This window comes from Portunus trituberculatus, chromosome 41 (genome assembly GCF_017591435.1).
Source record: "Portunus trituberculatus isolate SZX2019 chromosome 41, ASM1759143v1, whole genome shotgun sequence".
In the NCBI taxonomy this organism is placed as follows: domain Eukaryota; kingdom Metazoa; phylum Arthropoda; class Malacostraca; order Decapoda; family Portunidae; genus Portunus; species Portunus trituberculatus.
In genome coordinates, this window is record NC_059295.1 from 14,474,281 (window position 1) to 14,496,171 (window position 21,891).

Sequence of the window (21,891 nt, forward strand, 5' to 3'; positions counted from 1 at the left end):
AAGGAAGGGCAAGTGTATGTGCCACGTGGTGGGGAAGTGGGCATTCCGCCACATTATTATTATTATTATTATTATTATTATTATTATTATTATTATTATTATTATTATTATTATCATTATTATTATTATTATTATTATTATTATCATTATTATCATTACTATTACTACTACTGCTACTACTACTACTATTACTACTACTACTACTACTACTATTACTACCAGTACTACTACTACTATTATCATTATTATCATTATTGCTATCATTATGTTATCACTATTGCTATTATTACTATTGCTATTATTATCATTATCATTATTACTTTTATTACTATTATTATGATCATTACTTTATAATAATATTATCATTATCATTACTATTTCTATTACTATTATCATGATCATTATTTTATAATAACAATTATGTACTACTACTACTACTACTACTACTACTACTAATAATAATAATAATAATAATAATAAAAACATGAAAACAAAAAAAGGACGACACAAAGAAACAAAAAACAAAAACAACAGCAGCAAAAACAACAACCAATACGAGAAAACCACAACAACAAACGTCACACACACACACACACACACACACACACACACACATACAGTACAGCGTAGCGTAACACGAGGGAATAGCAGAGAAGAACAGGCGCGAGGCAAGCTGAGTGGCGGTGGATGGAGCGAGAAGCCTGCGTTCCAAACCCGAGTGAGTCTCAGTATTGCAGTGGCTGCGGTTGGTTGCAGAAGGGTGTAGTGCTCCGCCTTGCAATTCACCTCCTGGCCCGTCTGTTGCTCACGCGCGCGCAAGTAAGTCAAGGCTAGCTACAGTGCCTGCCTTATTACCTAGAGCAGTAACAACAATAACGACGACAAAAACAACAACAACGATAATAATATCATAAATACTATCATAAAGGTGAGGAAGGATCAGATAATGAGCCGGATTTTAGTAAACGTTTCCTTCTTTTCATCATGCCGGCATACATACATACGTACGTACATATATATATATACATATTCATCCTGCAGCACCAGGTGGCAATGCAAGTGTGTGTGTGTGTGTGTGTGTATGCCAAAATAACACATGTCATTACAGTTTCCAAAGTTTGACAAACTCTATTAACGTTATTGTTGTTATTTTTCTCCTCCTCCTCCTCCTCTTCTTCTTCTTCTTATTATTATTATTATTATTATTATTATTCTTATTCTTATTCTTCTTATTCTTATTATTATTATCAATATTATAATTATTGTCATTATCATTATTATTATTATTTTTATTACTACTACTATTACTACTACTTCTTCTATTACTACTACTACAAAAATGACAATGAGAACATCTAGGTTATATTGCCAGTAATAATCTTGTAAATGACAATAAAAGGTATAGATTTTTCGAACATGAAGGTACTAAACATCAATGAAGAGGACAGCATCTAGACACTGCTTTTACGACCATGTCTCCTTCATTTCCTTCATCTATCATATTCCTCTTTACCAGCCTCATAGTTATCTTTCTCCCGTCTGTCTCACTCCCTTCACCCTCCTGCTTCTTTTCCGGACAGTCCTAAGAGAGGTTACTGTGTCTCGGTCAGCACGTGAGTGATTTGAGAACTCCAGTGACGTAAACATCAACCACACGTTAAGACTTGAACGCTGCACCTTACATGGATCTTTTCCATATGCTGACTACTTAAATAATTTAGCCAGCGATCTCCCTAACGTATATAATAGTTTAAAATCTTTTTCTTCCTTTTATGAAAACTACAATAGTTTACGAACGTCCCATTTCCGCCGGGGGTTCCAGTGTTGAGAGCCGGTTCTCAAGGCCACGCCGATTGAGTCTAGAAATGAGACACAACCCTTAGTGAATGTTGCAGAAATAGCCTTGTAATTTCTAAGCAAGTCGTCAGTAATGATCAAGTAAATGTTAATGATCACATGGTCAATGCATCTAAGGTATAACTAAGATAAATTCTAGGGAAAGCAACAAGCTGACTTAACTTGTGACGATGCCAAGCGAGGCAATACCGTAGACCTGATTCCGCCACACTAAATTCATGACTACAGTGTGGCAGCTTCCACTTCCCGCACACATTGACCTTATCTCACTTAACTGATGAGGATTTTTATTAATCTTGAACACACACACACACACACACACACACACACACACACACACACACACACACACACACACACACCGCGTAGTGTAGTGGTTAGCACGCTCGACTCACAATCGAGAGGGCCGGGTTCGAGTCCCGGTAAGCGGCGAGGCAAATGGGCAAACCTCTTAATGTGTGGCCCGTGTTCACCAAGCAGTAAATAGTTACGGGATGTAACTCGAGGGGTTGTGGCCTCGCTTTCCCGGTGTGTGTTGTGTGTGTTGTGGTCTCAGTCCTACCCGAAGATCGGTCTATGAGCTCTGAGCTCGCTCCGTAATAGAGAAGGCTGGCTGGATGACCAGCAGACGACCGTGGTGGTGGTGAATTACAGACACACACACACACATACACACACACACACACACACACACACACACACACACACACACACACACTTTCATACGATTTGTAATCATCACTCTGTACATTTATCTCCAAGTTTCCCTTTCTCCCGTTCTATTGCTGTAGTGAATTGTCCTTCACAGCTTCTCTGAATAAGTTAAAAGCGGTGTTCCACAGGTCTCTATCTTGTAACCAACTTTATTTTTGTATTCATGACTTCTCTTACATTACACTGATGACTCTGCATTCCTCAGCACCGTCTATACAAAGCGCCTAGCTTCTGATCCTTTCCTTAGTTCAGATTAGGGCGGGACAATTTATGAAGTTTTGCTTTTGCATATATACATTTACTAACATCGACCAAGAAGGCAGCACAAAAACAAAGATAACATTTTTGGGACATCATGAGATTCCCAGTTATTCAAGGATTTATGCAAAATCAGAGTTAAATCTAGTAATTATTCCAACATATTGAAAAGTTCAAAGAATTTCATAAGATTTTTCTATAATCAAGTCGCATGATTATGTTACTACAAAGAGGAAGACGGAAAAAAAAAGAATCTAGACTTTAAACATGTGACAGAATTAATATTTCACACCGCCAAACTATTCCTCTTTGTTTCTTTACTTGGGCACGAGACAAGCAGTAAAGCAGAGGAACATTGCAGAGTATCTTCAGGCGGCGGCAAGGTGTAGCGGTCTGTCTTTTGTTACAACTTACATCATTAATATATTTAAGTGGCTTTAGTATTTTAGTGATGCCGTGACCACGTCATTGGACTTCCTTCCATAAAGTGAAGCCAGTAATTTTTTTTAAATGATCACTTGCTCTCGTTACCAGCGTATCTTCCGTGTTAGTCCGTGTATGTTTCCACTGTTGTCTTTCAGCGGAACCTTTTGGATAACAATGTCACCAATCACAAAACGGAAACGTGTATCCTTTATTTCTTATAATTCATGTCATTATCAAATTTCTCACCAGTCTGTATTTCAAATATCTGAGTAAGAATGATTTTTACCTTTCTATGTATTATATTTATCTTGCATACAATATACTGAAATAATTAATATTTCAAGGGTATCTACCACATATTCACAAGCAACAAACTTAACTTTATTTTTCTATTTATTTTTCACCTTTTCACCACATTTCGAAGCAATATGAAAGATTGTTTAGATGTTTTAGTCAATAATCTACAAGTTACAACATTCGATTTTCTACCTACATTGTTCTACCTAAAGCCATCTTTTTTTTTTTTTGAGCATTATACCAAAATCTTAAAGAGGATTCTAACGGTATACATTCTCATCTCAAGGTCCAAAAAGTGGCCAGCTTGCATTCCTGTCACGCCCTGTTCTTGAGCAGGTCTGAGAGCCGTCTGGTAAGGGAGTCACACACGGGCATGAGAACCCAAACACAGGCAGTCTTGGGGTCACGCGTGTGGAACTTGAGGATTTGGAATGGAGGTTCAAAGTTTTAAGTTACGTTGGGAACATATATATCTGGAAATGTAGCAGTCATAATTATGTTTAAAGCGGTGGGAAAGATCACGGGCAAAGGATATTTCTTGTCAACAAGGATAGACACACCACGTCGAAAGGTTTAGCAGTACAGATTAGAAAGATTACTCGTCAAAATAAACAACGTAAAATTTAAACTGCAGCCCAGTTTTATCTTTCAAGGAGAATGAACAAATGTGCAGAAAGGTTAAGGTATTCATAAGTCACAATCATTGTGACAATCAGAAGTCTGGGACTAGCATGGGAACATCATAAAATCACAGGAATTTGGAGCTTCAAAATTAAGTAAAAAGCAAACCGCTTACTAGGTAAGGAGATATGATTGTCAAGTTACGTTAACTTAATAGTGAAATAATAGAGGTTCACTGTAACCCACGAAGCTCTCCTTGTTTATTCTAAGATGAACAGAAGAAATGTGCTACGTGTCTCTTTGTGAGTCATCATAGCCATCGCTTATGTGATCATCTGAGAAATTATGTTGAATAATGCATGATCATCGGCGTGAGTAGACATGTTTGAGAGCCAGTACAACCTGAGAAATATGGAGAAAAGAAGGTGGGTAGGTGGAACCCAGCGAATAATATGTAAATAGGACAATACAAATGTGGACAATTATCAGGACAAAATATCGAACACTAAGGAAGAAGGAAAAAAAATCAAATAAAAAAACTTACTCTTGTGAGGAAAAAACAGAATTGGCCTAATCAGTCCATAAATATAACACATTCTTTGTCTTAAAAGTGTTTTAATGAATATCATGTAATACTTTGACTAATGTACGGACAACTCATTATGATCAAGTTTCTGCCCTGTAGTCTCTCCCTGCGCGAGATGTTTTCTGCCTTAGCAATGAAGGCTTTAGTACATCCAGCATTTCTGAAGCTTCCACAGTGTTTGTTTCCTGGTTTGATCTGAGAGGCTGATGTGTTTCCTGCTGGTACAGAGAATTGGATCTATAAAACCTAACTGACGAAGTTGTAAATTTCAAGGAATCAAAAACATTAAAAACAGTAAAATCAAACAATACGCGTGTAGTGATGAGGATGTTAACCAGCGAACAAGAGGTGTGAGGTTCGAACACATTGCCACTCACTTACCAAGAAGCAGTAAGGACCCAATGATTCCTTTTAGTATAGAATGATGAGTGTTTGCTTGCCGATGTTGGCGAAGATATTCCTTCAGTACTTAATCTCAGGATTGAACCCTCTCAGAGCTATTAGTTTTCTGCCTTTCGTCAGGAGCAAAACTATAAAGAACATCACATAACACACACTACTATCCTAACAAGACGTATAAACACTCCGATATCATGTCTCTCTATTAGAATAAAAAAAAAAAAAATAGAAAAAAAAAGTTGGGCTATACATGACTGGAAGGCGGAAAATTCTGCCAGTTACAGGTGCATCATACTTGATACGTGTAATGACCGGTGGAGTGTTTCGGAAGCTGGCCCCGACTTCATCAGAGATTGCAACAGCATCAGCTATACCCATAATAGCATAAAAGAAGACAAAAAAAGTCGCACTGTTAAGCAGCAGAGCAACATACTGGTAAAGATAGCTATATACAAGAGAGCAGTTTGGTTACCAGACTAATGCAACCTAAAGAAATGCGCATCTTTATTTTTCTAACCCAAACTTGGAAAATAAAATGCGGATGAATCGCTGCTTCGACGAGCCGTGAAAATCATAGCAACAGGTATTTAATTTCCATCACCCTAAAACCAGAGTTCATTGTTATTTATACACAAGCAAGATCATCCCTGTCCATTGCTATCCATTATAAGAGATAAAAATTTTCTAAAAAGAGAACATATCATTACCCATCACAACCAAAACACCACCAGTAATGAGAACACATACGCTTAATAGAGAACCAACAGTCAGAAGAGAAAGTCAATGCCGCGTGTAACTATAAGGCTACATGGAAAAAAAGAGAACAAAAATATACAGTACTAGAGAAAATCAGGCCGGGCAGGAGAAAAAAAGAATAGAAATCTCATCTTAACTTTTGAGTCTTGGTCTGGCATCTGGGTTCACGTCCAATAATTTAGTCACTTCATATGCCTTGACAACCTTCGGTGTAACACACTGACTAAATGATACTACCTTTGCCCTAAAGTGTTCCAAGACCTCTAGACTTGCAAAAACTGGTTATGATTGATATCAAGTTCTGCCTGTATCACACACACACACACACACACACACACACACACACACACACACACACACACACACACACACATATACGATATTGGATAATAATGCAATAATATTTCATATGTACGTAGCTGGCATACTCGTATTTATAGAAGAAATAAAAAAAATGAAATACCACATAAAAGATAAAGAATATACATATATAATGTAGTATTCTAAAAATATAGAGAAAAAGAGTTTATAGAACTATTGTGTACAGTACTACACAATTGTGCGTCAATGCATGGTGTGTGTGACACAGCAGCGCAGGTGTTTGGCAGAATATACATATATAATGTAGTATTCTAAAAATATAGAGAAAAAGAGTTTATAGAACTATTGTGTACAGTACTACACAATTGTGCGTCAATGCATGGCGTGTGGAACACAGCAGCGCAGGTGTTTGGCAGATGTGTCTGGGAGTTCAGTGAGGCACAAGCACCGCGCGGTGGGTTGACTCAAGTCAGCTTGGTGTAGGTCAGTACCAGTAAGCTCCGCCTCCGTCCCCCCACCCGTTCGTCCGGTTCTCAATTCAAGGTATTACATCGAAAATGAGATGTTAAGTCTTAAAAACTGACAAAATGTATTTCACATAAAATTCAGAATCTTTCGTAATGTTTCTGCATTTTTCACATTTTTCAACGCACCTAGACGTTTTGATTTATTGTTTGTGCTTTTATATCGCTTCTTCCGGCGTTTAGGCGCTCGTGGGTGTGGTGAGCCCCTCGTCAGTCTTAGCGTAATACAGACAAAGAATAATGGCAGCTAAATAAATGAGTAAAAGTAAGATGAGTTCACCCTGATGAGGCACACTGCACAGCGAGTGCTAACCCACCATCAGTCTCGCTACACCGTACGTGCCAACTCCCCTTCTCCCGAGGCTTGCCATTGAGGAATAATGATAATAATCCGTGAAGCAGCGCCAGGGACTGACCTACCCTATTCTGGAGGAACGGCAAATAACGAAAAAAAAAAAAAAAAAAAGCTGGTCAATGTTAATATATAATTCATGCGACTCAGTTAAGGATGAATCACCACACGTGCGCACATGTGGGAGAGTATTTCTTTAACGTCACGGAAAAAAACGTGGTTTCTTTAGAAAAGCAACGGCAAGATCTAAGTAAATCCATCAATGAGTCCCTGATACCACGAGTCCACTTGATGCAAACATGCCGTCAAGGCTGACGACATGCCACCGAACCACTGAACCCTCGTGGCCGCCACACCATCACGTCTGAGGCACAGCATAATTCCTGTTGATCTAGGTTATGGAAGCTTGCAGCCAGTCATATCGGGAAGTGGCCATGTTTTTCTTTGCTCACTTTCTTGTGGCTTGATATTACAAAGTTTAATGATTAAATACGATGAAACTATGAGAAAATTTGTTAATAATTCTATGGAAGTTATCTTTACCTTTAGTAATAATGCTATGTATGGATTACTATTAAAAAAATCAACATGGAACACGTATATTCAGTACTCCACTTAAGTAATATCTACAATGCAGCGTGGGTGGGATCAAAACAAAGGAAATACGCGTGGAGGAGCAAATAACTGTGTGGAAGAAGAGCAAGATTATCCACTGGAGGCAAAATGAAACCAAGTGGCGTTGTGTGATGCCACACTTCCATGGCTGCAGCAAGTCTCGTCATCTGCTTTCTTGGCATCAGAAGTAACCTTTTTTTGTATCAGTATTTATTCACCTCATCCTTCCATTCGCTTATAGCATTTCTGACTGAAAATAATTATTTCATCATGACCAGAATATAAACACGTGAGGAAACTTTCACACACATGTCTTTACAAACATGTGTAGCCAGACATACTTGCAAGTAGGACAATGGACTTGTCTTCCTTCACGCTGCAATCCCTATTCGCCTCATGCTGAACAAGAATAAGTTGCTAGTCGAGGAGTCATGACCTTGTAACCCAGCAACTCCAACGCCACTGCCACCAGCACCACCAGCAATCCCGCCAGCACGTCCTAGGCTAACTCGGCGAGAAATATGACTTATGAGTAATCCTGCCAATCACTGGAGAAGTAGGAGGGTTGGGGCGGAAGCTACTATTGCGGTGGACTCAAAACAGGTTCCTGAGTAATCTGTAGCACACGGAACTCTTGTCTGCAGTCCAGTGATGGTCATGCCGTGCTCCCTTAGTTGCGCACAGTCTAACTAGACCCATTCAGGGGAGCGCACGGGTACATGACTAATCACAACACCACACACTTCAAACATGTCACGTGATCCGGCGTTTATCACTTCTTACGTTTCTGAACCTGTAGGACAAGTTCTTCACACTGACTATCCCCCCCATTGCCCCACCCCGCCACTCCACACAGCTACAACAGTTAGGTTTCATTGGCACTGCACTACTAAGCAATCCTGAATAGTCGTGGAATGTTGACGAGCATCAGAGGCCTTAGGGGAATGAGCCGCTATGAAAATGAGACACCTGAGCAAGTATCAACCAAGCACATGCGCGTGCACACGGGACACACACACACACACACACATTGACACCACTTCTCCGGCAACTTCTCCCTGGTTTATGAGCGCGATATGTGAAAATTTCGCGCTGGTTCAATGCCCAACCTTTAATTTTTGTTTTCTAAAGCTACTGTATGGCGCAAAAATTTTCTTCGCACTTTTCTAGCAGGTCATTCGATGTCAACGTTAGTGCAACATTCAACTTTTCTTTCTCAAGTTTTCTTAAGGTTGTCAACTTGTACAGTTCCTGTAACACACTGCATATTTTCACGTTGTCATGGAGTCTATAATTATGTTGTCCGTGGTCGGTGATGAGTTCTTACGTGTGCACTGTGGGTCAGGGCCGCTGGCAAGGTGATCGCAAGACTAGTCAGGTGGTATGTACAAAGCCATTACACAAGGCAGTGGGAAGTGGATACAAGGAGATTCGATATACGTAAAACTCCTTAGGTGAACATTTTGGTATATACGCTTCAATGAACAAGGCCTGTAGTAATCCATTATGTATTACAAATGAGGTGGTAATATACAAAGCCAGTGGAAGGGCAAATATTAATGGCCTATCGTTCAATGAAAGATAAGATCGAATTGAGATGTGTTACGGACTGTGGTAACGCATGATGCATCAGGTGGAAGATGGTGTGTGTGTGTGTGTGTGTGTGTGTGTGTGTGTGTGTGTGTGTGTGTGTGTGTGTGTGTGTGTGTGTGTGAAAGCGAAGGTGTACAAGTAGGAATGAATACTTGAGAATTGTGAAGAAGAGGCTAGAGTAATTTGAGTTCTCGAGGCCCCCCTGCTAACTTACTACATGTTAGGATAGAACTATGGACTTGAAATTCATACTCCACTAGTAAACCAATAGATTTCATAATTTGGGTGAAAGTTTTATTTGAAAACACAAATAAGCATAAAGCAATAAGGACTCCCAGTACAATCAACGTCTGTATTTAAAGCTTTTCAACTTCATAATTTGGGTGCAAATTTAATTTCATAACATTCACAAATATTCATACAGCAATTACGAATCCAAACACAATCATCAACTGTTTTTAACGCTTTTCTACTTCATAATTTGTTTGGAAATTTTATCAGAAACTTAAAAAAATATACAATAAAACAATTTGGAATCCATGTACAATCATAATCTGCCTACAAAAGCTTTACAATGCGATCCCTGCCACTGGTGTAGGGCTGCTAGATTTTCAATGCTTGGCTCCAGCGTCGTCAGAGCGAGACATGCTTAGTGATCACCTTCTTCACTCCTCAGCCTTCCTGACTCCTAACGCGTCCAATACCGGTACCACTACATACAGGAACGTGCTCTAACAGTATAACTCAATTCTTTAGCTACCTTATGATAACTTGTAGGTAAGAAAAAATATACTGTGTTAAAAAAAAAAGGCTTAAGGCTGCCGTTCTTCAGGAAGATTAAAAGACAAACGGTCCAATATGGGACAGAATGTCCGTAAATGGACAAACATAGCAACCCTGAATCCGTGTTGCAAACTCGTGGGAAGTGAATGTTACCAACACACACACACAAAAAAAAAAAAAAAAAAAAAAAACGCTGGTCGTTAAATGAAGCAGTAGAACACCTGACAAAAAACAATATAAGACAAATATGAAAATATTAAGCTTATATGAGCGACGCAAACTTAAGAAGTTCTGTGGCCCCGTGTGGGCCCCCATTTTCCTAAATTTGTTCTGTGGCCCCTGAAAATTTTTCTTGTCCCCCAGGAGGGCCATATGCCCCACGTTGACAAACCCCGGCATACATAATCATGTACAATAAGATCATATATATATATATATATATATATATATATATATATATATATATATATATATATATATATATATATATATATATATAGAGAGAGAGAGAGAGAGAGAGAGAGAGAGAGAGAGAGAGAGTAATCTTTTCCAGCAAAATTCGTAAGTACAGCTTTACCATATTTTTTCATCATTCGATATACTAAAGAAACGAAGCTTACATGAGAAACCTCCCCCAAAAGTACCTATGTATTACATCATTATATGAAGTTGTCAGCACCGGCTGGTGAAACCCTAGCGTTTAACTAATATGAATTGCAAAATACGGCCATTGCGTTAAGAAATGCTTCCTTGTCTGATACATCCAAAGGTACAATGACCTTCAGTAACTACCAACACTGACTTGCATTCATAGCAACTCGCTAGAAAAAATGAAACGCCTAAAAAATATTTACATGAAATTATATATCAAGACTGTGTGTGTGTGTGTGTGTGTGTGTGTGTGTGTGTGTGTGTGTGTGTGTGTGTGTGCGCGCGTTATATGGTAGTTGAAGAAAACTGACTCGCATCACCTACTGACAGGCATCTTTGGGCCACTGACCAGTGGATGTGTCAATGTTGCGATGGGCCTGCTGGTACCGCAAATAATCTCCAAACATCTCTCTACAAAAACTTCCCGAATTTCTTAAGAATGATTAGCAACTAAACATATATCACAATGAAGGTCATGCATGTGTAATTGAATAGTATATTTCAAATATCATTCAGTACGCAATAATGAAGCCGGTCTTCATAGCACCTGTGCCTTGTTGTACCACGGACAACTCATCCCGTCATCCACCCACCTACCCAACACACACACACACACACACACACACACACACACAGAGAGAGAGAGAGAGAGAGAGAGAGAGAAACACGTGGATAAACCTGTCAGGTTCATCGACCGATAACTTTTTTCTAATTTCTTATATTACATTTTTTACTTCCTTTCTTCATTCCTTCCTTCCTTCCTTCCTTCCTTCCTTCCTTCCTTCCTTACTTACTTACTTACTTACTTACTTACGTGTGTGTGTGTGTGTGTGTGTGTGTGTGTGTGTGTTGGGGATGGAACAGGGAGGGAGGCGAGAATACTACAGGTGTGCACGTGTGCCTGTTACACAGCATGTGAAACGTGCTGGTTCTCCTGACAGAGAGACGGTATACACGTGTGCGTGGAGTAGACGACCGGTTTAATCGCCAACAGATGCAGGCTTAGTGTAGGTCAGGATTCGTTGCTCGGTGACTGGGTGCACGATGATAAGCGAAATGTATCGCTCTGACTTCCCCAGTTTCTTTACAAGAATTATAGCCTGAGGACTTCCACTCGCACGTTAACACGCCAAAAGACGACGTTGCTTTCCTGGCAGACCACTTTTTTGTTCTTGGTCTGGTTACACGATAAGCATTTTCAGTCTTTTTTTGTAGTTTTACCAAATGCAACTTTTTCCAGATCTTTTTTTTTCATAGTTTCTGAAAGAAGCAGTGGTGTCAGTTCCTTCATCATCAGCTTTCTAAAGCTGCATACGAGTCCCTAAACAAAGGGGAAAAGCTTTACCTTGCCTGCTTTACAAGTGACGAGTTTGAACATTTACTTACGTAATAAAGGTGTCAGTGACAGGCCACTTCAAGACAAGATTACCAGTATTAACACAAACATTCGTGCTTGAAATTGGTGCCCCTGCCCTGTGCGAGGTCACTCAGGTGCAAGCTATAATTATTATGAGGATTTCCGCCTTGTTTTGAAGCAATTATCTTATCATGAATAATTCAGAAGTCTGCAAAAGCAAATCTCACATTTATATTATATAAAAAAAAAAATATTTGTTCTACTGCGTTCCCGTAAAACAAAACTAATTTACTGCGCACAATTTGGTAAGTGGGTCTTCTTTACAAACTGTTCGCAGTATGTTAGTTTATATATAGTATATAGTCACTTTCTCTTGTCAAACATGAGCACATGCAGTGGTACATCAGGCAACCTTGTTGCCAATTCTCCGCATGGGTTGTGCTACTAACACCTGGTAATGCTGCAGTTCAGATATTTTTCTTTCTTTTTCTTTATTTACAAATATGTCGACTAACAATTTTTGTTGTTAGGAATAGATAGGATATACGAATTGTTATGCCACGATTCTCTTCTCTGACTATAACAGCGTGTTTACGGACTTTCAGAGAAGATCTATGTCCACAACTTGAATGCCAACTTGTCTAATGGGTTGAAATAAGTCTTTTCCTGGTACATAAGGCATTAAAAACTTCGTCAGGTTTAGTCTGTGTTCCACAAACTAACAGAGATCGTCGTTTTGTGTGTGCTCGCACTTACTAGCGAAGCAGAAATAATTATGCATAAGATCACAAGCACAAATGCAGATATAAACATGAAGCTCACGAAGCAAGCAATGTACTCAGAAGACCTTAAAAGATTTGGGTTTGATGTAAACAGAAGACAGTTTTAAAGATTTACAAGGAAGGATGAGACAGGCATTCCTTGCCGCGTTTAGCGAGTCTTATCGTCTTGACTTAATGTTGTGTCTTACGTGTAGAAGGGGCACTGGTGTAGCAGTTCAGGGGAATGGCCCACTAAGGTGCCGGTCCCAAAGGGAAGTCAAGAGAACCATCGGAAATGTAGATAAAAGTTTCTTGAAACTTCCCTCATGAAAGAGTTCAAGTAATAAAAAGGCAGGCAGGGAGTTCCAGAGTTTGTGAATACTGGTTAACTCTTGCATTAGAGAGGTGGACAGAAGAAGGGTGAGAGAAGAGGAGTTTTGTGTAGAGAGGTCGCAGGAGGAGAGAGACATGAAGTTAGCAAGATCAAAAGAGCAGTTGGCATGAAAATGGCGGTAGAAGAGAGCAAGAGATACAACATTGCGGCGATGAGAGAGTCTGAAGACAGTCAGTTAGAGGAGCGGAGCTTATAAGAAGAAAATTTCTGATTCCACCGTTTAAAGGAGCTATATGAGTGGATCCCGCCCCCCCCTCTCTATTACTCTATAACGGGACAGATAAAGCCCCTGTATATAGAGTTAGCAGCTGGGAGGGTGTTTCAGACCTCGCTGGAAGTAATTATTGTTTCGGCAAATGTCTACTGTTTTTTTTTTTTTTTCCTTATTTATACCATGTGGGCTTTTCATGGGAATTTATGGGTTAAAGAGGGTACTTTTTTGGGGTACCTCCTATCTCAAAGCCCACCCGCTAGGAAACCCTTGCCCCGAGTGAGGAAGCCCAACCTACACTCGGACCGTGGACAAGATTCGAACCCGTGCGCTTGTAGACCCCTCGGACGCCAAAGCACGCATGGTTCCACTGTACTCGTATATGCCGTGTGTCATCAAAACTTATAACTCACACTTTTTTTCTTTTTTATCTTGAAAGCTTCACAAAAACAGAGAAAACTACACATTCCTGAAAGAGAGAGAGAGAGAGAGAGAGAGAGAGAGAGAGAGAGAATAATTTCCTGCTAATACTGGAAATAAAATTCGCCCATCGTGTATGAATATTAATACGTTTTTTTTTTTTTTTTTTGGGGGGGGAGAACTATGACAACAAAGAAAAACAAAAAGGGGTGATTCTCAAGACAAGTTAGATACAAGTAATCATATGTTTAAAAGAAGCCAAACTCCCTGCATGCATTCATCCCTCACACACACTCACTCTTATAAATATTCCATTAAATCCTAATCTTTGAGAGGAGGGGAAAGATGACTGGTGCTTACCGACCATGCTTGCACCAGGATTAGTTGTCCAAGTGTACACGATCTATCTCAGCATCGTGACCCGACTGCCAACCATTCCTCAATACTGTACCCTTCTCTCTCATCCTATTTCTTGCGCCTGATCCAATCACTCTCTCGGAACAGAAGCGGACAAACCTCAGGTAAAGGCTCCCGAGGTCGCGTCACATATATGCATCCACAATTAATATCTATGCAGCTCTATCATATATAACATCTCTTCCCTGATCCATGCACGTCTCTGTCTTGCATCCACCGTTTTCTTTATACTGTCTATCCATCCCATGCAAGGTCTTACGTCTCTCACATTCAATGCATTCATCTTCACAAATCACTCCTCTTCCACTCCTCATGCATGCGCACTCCACTGGAACACTCCTGAACTGCTCTGTCGGCTAACTCTCCCCCAGCACCAAATATATATGCAATTTTCATTTCTCTTCCTATCCGCAATTTACGAAGTATTTGTTCATCGTCCAGACACCTCTCTCTGTTACTATCGATCTCTCGTTCTTCTGTTGATATGTTTCATATTTCAGCTCATACAAGGCATTGCATACCAATGGATACCAGAGATTCAAACACCTTTTGGTTTGTAAGACAAACTAAAAATATTGGCATATATAAATGAATAAATTAATAAGTAAATTATACATATAAGAAAAATTCGATTAAATATACATCTGTAGAAGTAGTTCCGTGTGTAGTTTAAGAGTACTAAGGGTAATGCAGAAGCATAACATAGCAGAGGTTACGAGGCTACTCATGTGATGTTTGGTGTCTTGCAGGTTGCGTGGTAGCAAGGAAGCCGGGGCCATGAAGACGACCCGCTGCTGCACCATTTGTAAGAACCACGGCCAGAAAGTTTCCATCACTAGCCACGTTTGTCCCTTCACCGAATGCCAGTGTTCCCTGTGTCAACTGACGCGCCTCTCACGGAGGGTCATGTGCCACCAGCAGCGGTTCTGGAGGCACAAGAAGCTTGACAACAAAGGTTCCTCCACTCCTGACGATGGCGCTGAGACAGCTGCTCACTCTCCAGAAGCAGGGCAGGTAGAGGAAGCCACAGAGGCGAAGGTGGCCAAGCAAAAACGCACTAAGCGGGATGTGGTGAGTATCAAGGCGGCCTTGTCAACACCGTGTGCGCGTGCGCCACACAAAGGTTATCAAAATGATTTCTTCAATAAAAGTAACAAAGCTGAGAAAGTATTCCTATGTCATGAGATAAAAAACATTAAGACACATCATTACTCGGGTCTACTTATTGATGTGCTTTGTGTTCCTGCACGAATATCTTAATAATAAACAAAAACTATTCCTAAAATATAACTACGGTTCTAATATTAACAACGTACTTCTTCAGCTATATTTCTTTTCCCAAACTATCTGTCAGCATTAAAAGAACAAAATTTTACCGAGTACAGCTTAATACATTACTGCAGTTAAGCTTAATATAATAATAGTCGTTATCAGATAACGTTCCTCTCCTTGCCTGAGGAGATGTGTGTGTGTGTGTGTGTGTTTCACTGTTTGATCTACTGCAGTCTCTGACGAGACAGCCAGACGTTACCCTACGGAACGAGCTCAGAGCTCATTATTTCCGATCTACGGATAGGCCTGAGACCAGGCACACACCACACACCGGGATAACAAGGTCACAACTCCTCGATTTACATCCCGTACCTACTCACTGCTAGGTGAACAGGGGCTACACGTGAAAGGAGACACACCCAAATATCTCCACCCGACCGGGGAATCGAACCCCGGTCCTCTGGCTTGTGAAGCCAGCGCTCTAACCACTGAGCTACCGGGTGTGTGTGAGAGAGAGAGAGAGAGAGAGAGAGATGGGTGGGGGGAGGTGAAGAATGACTATGTTGATTTGAAAACCTGGCCAGGTGTCCTTCGCCAGCCTCCTAAACTCCCTGCGTGACGCCTTTCTCAGGCCGACAATGTCTGCATAGCACACGACTTAATATTTCTAGTCTACATAAAATCTAATGGTCTTATGACCTTTAAAGACAGACGTCAATTTAATCAAGTACATTATGCCATTCGTATTGCGTTGTGTAGTCAGGCACGCACACAATATAGAACAGGATCTAGACTTCTACTTTCTCTTACTATTTTAAATGCTATCACTGGAATCATTATGGCTTTATATATTATATATAGTGTATAATAAATGGTTCTTATCTCTTGAACATTAAATCCTTGATAGACTGTCTTTAAAACTACAACAACCAGTACTTAACGAGAACACGAAGACTCAGCGACTGAAGTTGAAGTGAGAAGAGTGAAATGCGTGACCTCACTTGCACCTGTCCTGCGCGAGTCCTGCTACACATTCACCAGAAAAAGTTGATCACTATATCATGCAGCGCTTAGTGTGTCAAATAATTGGTCATCAGACTAAATACAAACAGCAGGTCTGCCGTAAATCTTTCAGCCACGTGCACGTATGTAGAAAATATGTCTGTTGTATGACTCGTTAACTGTTTGTCGCTCAATTCCTGGTCACGACACCTCTTTCCGTTGCTAATACGTTGGTATTTTGAAAACCCAGCCTGTCTTCTATTCATCGCGCGCGCACACACACACACACACACACACACACACACACACACACACACTTCACCCATGCATATCCAGAATGTACCAACACCTCACGCCGCCAACACACCACTTAATCTTACTCACTCAGGTCACATTTCCTCTGACACGCCACAACATGCAGGCCTTGTGATTGTGATCGCCACCTGTGCACGCCATCGCATCAGTCGTTCTCAAGACGTGCACCCCAGGCTCCACATTACCGCCAAACTATGCAAGGCACACCTCACTTGCTCCTCTGCTCTCTACCTACCCTGCTCGGCACTACTACCTCCACCACCTCTCTCTCTCTCTCTCTCTCTCTCTCTCTCTCTCTCTCTGGTTCCCACCCATGTTTGGTAAGAGTCCCCCACACATCAAACAGTTTATCGCCCTGGTATCCGCCGCCCTGGTATCCGCTGCTGTCCCTCCTATGTATTTAATGCACTTGTCTTTTGAGCTGAGGGAGGAATGCTAATGGAACCTTGTCTTGTCAGCTGAGAAGATATCACAACACACGCACACACACACACACACACACACACACACACACACACACACACACACACACACACACACACACACACACACACACACACACACACACACACACACACACACACACACGGTTTACTTCGGTTTGCAGTGCCACAATATCAAACGCGACATTAGCACTCAAGTCACTCGTTTTGCAATACAGTGTTCTGTTATAAGGAGGCAAAGAATAACGAAAGATTTTTTCGCAAAGTGTGTCAAGGGTTTTCATTGGCGTGTGATCGTTATGTGGGGAACGGAAAAGTGATCATCATCACCTAAAGCAGGTATAAATTTTGCACAAGCCGTGTGTGTGTGTGTGTGTGTGTGTGTGTGTGTATTTACTTAGTTGTATTGTACAGGGTTCGAGCGAGTTTCATAATGTCCTGTCTCCATATCTCCATTTATCCAATTTTCTTTAAAGTTAGGCGCATTATGTTCTGTAACAACTTTGTCACTCAATGCATTCCACTTCTCCACAGTTCCATGTGGAAAACTGTATTTTCCAAAATCCTTCATGCACTACCTCATCCTGATCTTCTTTACATGTCCTCTTAACTTTCCAGCTTCTTTTGTCACCAGCACCAGGTCTTCCTTGTCTATTTTTTCACTGCCATTAACTATTTTATACATTGTTATTAGGTCTCGTCGTTCTCTTCTATCTTGTAAGATTGGCAGTTCCCTTTCTTCATATGTTAGGTCCTTTAGTTACGGCATTATCGTTGTAGCTATCTTCTGGATTCGTTCTAATCTTCTTATATCTTTTTTAGAGCTCAGTGACCACACCACTGCTGCATATTCCAGCTTAGGACGTATCATACTCGTAATAATTTTTTTCGTCATATCTTGTCCATGAATTGAAATGCCACTCTAATATAAGTCAACATTTTACATGCTAATCCAAATATCTTACTTATGTGTTTTTGGCGGTTTAGATTTTCCTGTATAATAATCATTCCCAGATCTTTTTCGCCTTGTGTGTGTGTGTGTGTGTGTGTGTGTGTGTGTGTGTGTGTAATTCACCACTGTCGTCTGCTGGTCACCCAACCAGCCTTTCCAATTACAGAGCAAGCTCAGAGCCCATAGACCGATCTTCGGGTAGGACTGAGACTACAACACACTCTACACACCGGGAAAGCGAGGCCACAACTACCCGAGTTACCTATTTACTGCTAGGTGAACAGGGTCTGCACATTAAGAGGCTTGCCCATTTACCTCGCCGCTTTCCGAGACTCGAACCCGGACCTTCTCGGTTGTGAGCCGAGCGTGTTAACCACTACACTACGCGGTGTGTGTGTGTGTTTGTGTGTGCGTGTTTCACTGTATGATCTGCTGCAGTCTCTGACGAGACAGCCAGACGTTGCCCTACGGAACGAGCTCAGAGCTCATTATTTCCGATCTTCGGATAGGCCTGAGACCAGGCACACACCACACACCGGGACAACAAGGTCACAACTCCTCGATTTACATCCCGTACCTACTCACTGCTAGGTGAACAGGGGCTACACGTGAAAGGAGACACACCCAAATATCTCCACCCGGCCGGGGAATCGAATCCCGGTCCTCTGGCTTGTGAAGCCAGTGCTCTAACCACTGAGCTACCGGGCGTGTGTGTGTGTATTACCGCCACCATCTCCACTACAGTATCAAGAATAGACCTCAATTAGCCTCTAGCGCCCTCTCTTTCTTCTGCACCCCCTCCCCTCTCTCTCTCTCTCTCTCTCTCTCTCTCTCTCTCTCTCTCTCTCTCTCTCTCTCTCTCTCTCAACGCAAACCTGCTGATTAGAAAATCCTGTGGTAAAAACGGCAGGAACTCAAGGGGCAGACCAGCTTCCAGATTTTTTTTAGTGTAGCTACATCAAGACGCCTCCAGGGGAACAGAAAAATCTGTCTTGAAAGATACCGAATTTCTTTTTTGGGTTCAAAAGTACCTTTTTTTCTCTTATATTTCTATCAAGTACCGAATTATATTGCAAGACCAAGATGATGTAAGGGGTTAATTCCATTAACCATGAACATGTCCACATTACAGCTGTGGAATGTTGCTCGAACGAACAGAGCAAGTCACAAGTAAGCTACAAATAAAGGTCTCAACAAATTTCTAAATATCTTGCAGGTATATACGAGACATCCACACCCGCACATCCTTAATCCCTTCAATACCAGGACACGCATTAATATTTATTGTATTTGCTATTTGGTGATTTTATACAGCTTCAGAATCTCACCTTGGGATTAACATAGTGAAGACTGGTCATTAAACTTCTGACCTCCATAGACCCTTCCTAATGTAAATAAAATCGTCTAATCGGATCAAGAACTCGATAAAAATGCGTCCCACTATTGTATTGTATACACGGTCGCCCGCTGGTTACCCAGCCAGCCTTTCCCATTACGGAACAAACTCAGAACTACTGAAGGCTTTAAAGTATTTACAGCGAAGGCAGGCTGTGACACGGCATCTAGCTACTACGTACAGCGCAAGACCGCGGGAACTGGTGCGTTTCGCAAGTGAATTGGGTTGTTTGGCCTCAGTCAGTCTTTTCTACTCATACCGTTTCATCACTTCTTCCTGGAGAAAGAACCTTGGGGATTTTTTTCTCTCGTTCACTCTTAAATCTCCAATTGTGAACAAAACATGTTGGCACCACAATGCAAAACAGCATGTGTGACTGTGACTTCCACTCGTTTCTTCATATCTGGAAGCACTTAAAACATAATGAATAAGTTAATCCTTGTGATATCTTTCAGTTACCAAAACTTTGTCCGGTATTTTATTGAGAATGAGTCTCTTTTTATGCTTAGCTAAAGCCTGCCATAATTCAGATGAGCTGAATTACTGTGTGATTACTTGAAGACCAAGGGTACATGCAGTCCGAAAGTCTGAATTGTTGTTGTTGTTGTTGTTGTTGTTGTTGTTGTTGTTGTTGTTGTTGTTGTTGTTGTTGTTGTTGTTGTTGTTGTGCTGCTGCTGCTGCTGCTGCTGCTGCCAACAATCACCAGGAACTCATTAAGAAAAAAAAAAAAAAAGAAAGAAAGAAACTCACTTAAATACTAAGTAACATTCACCTCGGCTGAAGCGTTTCTGAAGATGCACGAAAGTGGCCAGCACACTTTGGTAAGCGAGCGTGTTGCCCACACAATTCTTTGATGGGGTAACGCTACTGCAGGAGGAGCTTGAAGCTGAGCCTTAAAGCCTGACAACCGATTGTAAGAGCTTCACTAGAACTGACCGCAATGAATCGGATATTAAGTTTGGAATACTGATCAACAATGATCACTGAAGGTACTGATGCATTTGCATTATGTGATAAAGTGTTTTAACTAAATTGTGGGAGACATTTTTTTTATTGAACCAAGGATATGATGCGACGAAACTTGAAGAATTGCGTCTTGAAGGAATCTGTTTTGTCTCCACCTATTACTAAAACTATCGGTGTTTACATACTGCTGTAAATAATTTAGTCTGGTGCTAAGTGTCAGGGCGTATTTTCTCGTCAAAATTGAAGATTCAGTCCATTCTTACATCTCTCATTACATGAAACTGTTCTGCCGTTCAGAACTGACTGTTTACGTGCTGTCATATAGATGACATCATGTAAGAGAGAGAGAGAGAGAGAGAGAGAGAGAGAGAGAGAGAGAGAGAGAGAGAGAGAGAGAGAGAGAGAGAGAGAGAGAGAGAGAGAGAGAATATAGGTGCTGATAAATAGATACATATATACGTATTTTGTTGTTGTACTAAACAATGACCAAAATTTATTCAAGAGAATCAGTATTCTAAGAGTCTGGTCATCCTCTCGAGAAATAATGAATGCCAAACACGGCAACAGCAGTATTTCTTACTCGCCCGTTCTGATAAGAGGAAAGGATCATCAGTAAATGATAAACCTTGCTATTATGCATGATATCTTTCAGTATCGGCACCATCATTAGCCAAGCTGCACACCTCCCGTGTCAAGTAGTCTTGAGAGCAAGACGAATATTATCAAGATCAGGAGCACAAACACCCCCAAAGAAACACGACGCTCGGACATGTAGCCCAAATGTCTGCCACAGGTCGGAAAGCCGGTCACTTGTAGCTATGGAATGTGAAGTGAGGCACAGCCTGTTCCACAATTACACTCTTTAACTTGTCAATTAAACGGTAGAAGCAATGGAGAAAGTAAATAAATATAAATCTTAACTATTGTTAAGCTTAAATGCAATGTATATTCTCTTTATTCAGTACAGAATGGATATTGAATACTTATTGATGGTTTTCTTTTGTGATTCATAATTCCAGCCTGTCTGGCAAAGCCTTGTACAATGTGCATGACTCTCTTATGTTAGTTGCATCCCTGAGCTAGGTGACATGTATCATCTCGCATACAGCACCACCAGAAACGCACCGCGTTTCTCCATTCCCCCGCCAGGCATATCCTTATCGGCTCATCTCATGCATACAACACGGAAACTGTGAGTGACGCAAGTAGGCAACTTATTGCCTTGAGACAT

At 40.8% G+C, this 21,891-nt stretch overlaps 1 protein-coding gene across 1 annotated transcript in view; it reads left to right on the forward strand.

The window, feature by feature from the left end:
* The first annotated feature begins 521 nt into the window (after positions 1-521).
* LOC123516546 (doublesex- and mab-3-related transcription factor B1-like) overlaps positions 522-21,891 on the forward strand; it is a 36,873-nt gene continuing 15,503 nt past the window's right edge. The window contains exons 1-2 of the mRNA XM_045276024.1: positions 522-819; positions 15,063-15,384. Coding sequence (XP_045131959.1) covers positions 15,091-15,384 — 294 coding nt within the window. The 5' untranslated portion in view covers positions 522-819; positions 15,063-15,090. The remainder of the gene's footprint in view (positions 820-15,062; positions 15,385-21,891) is intronic.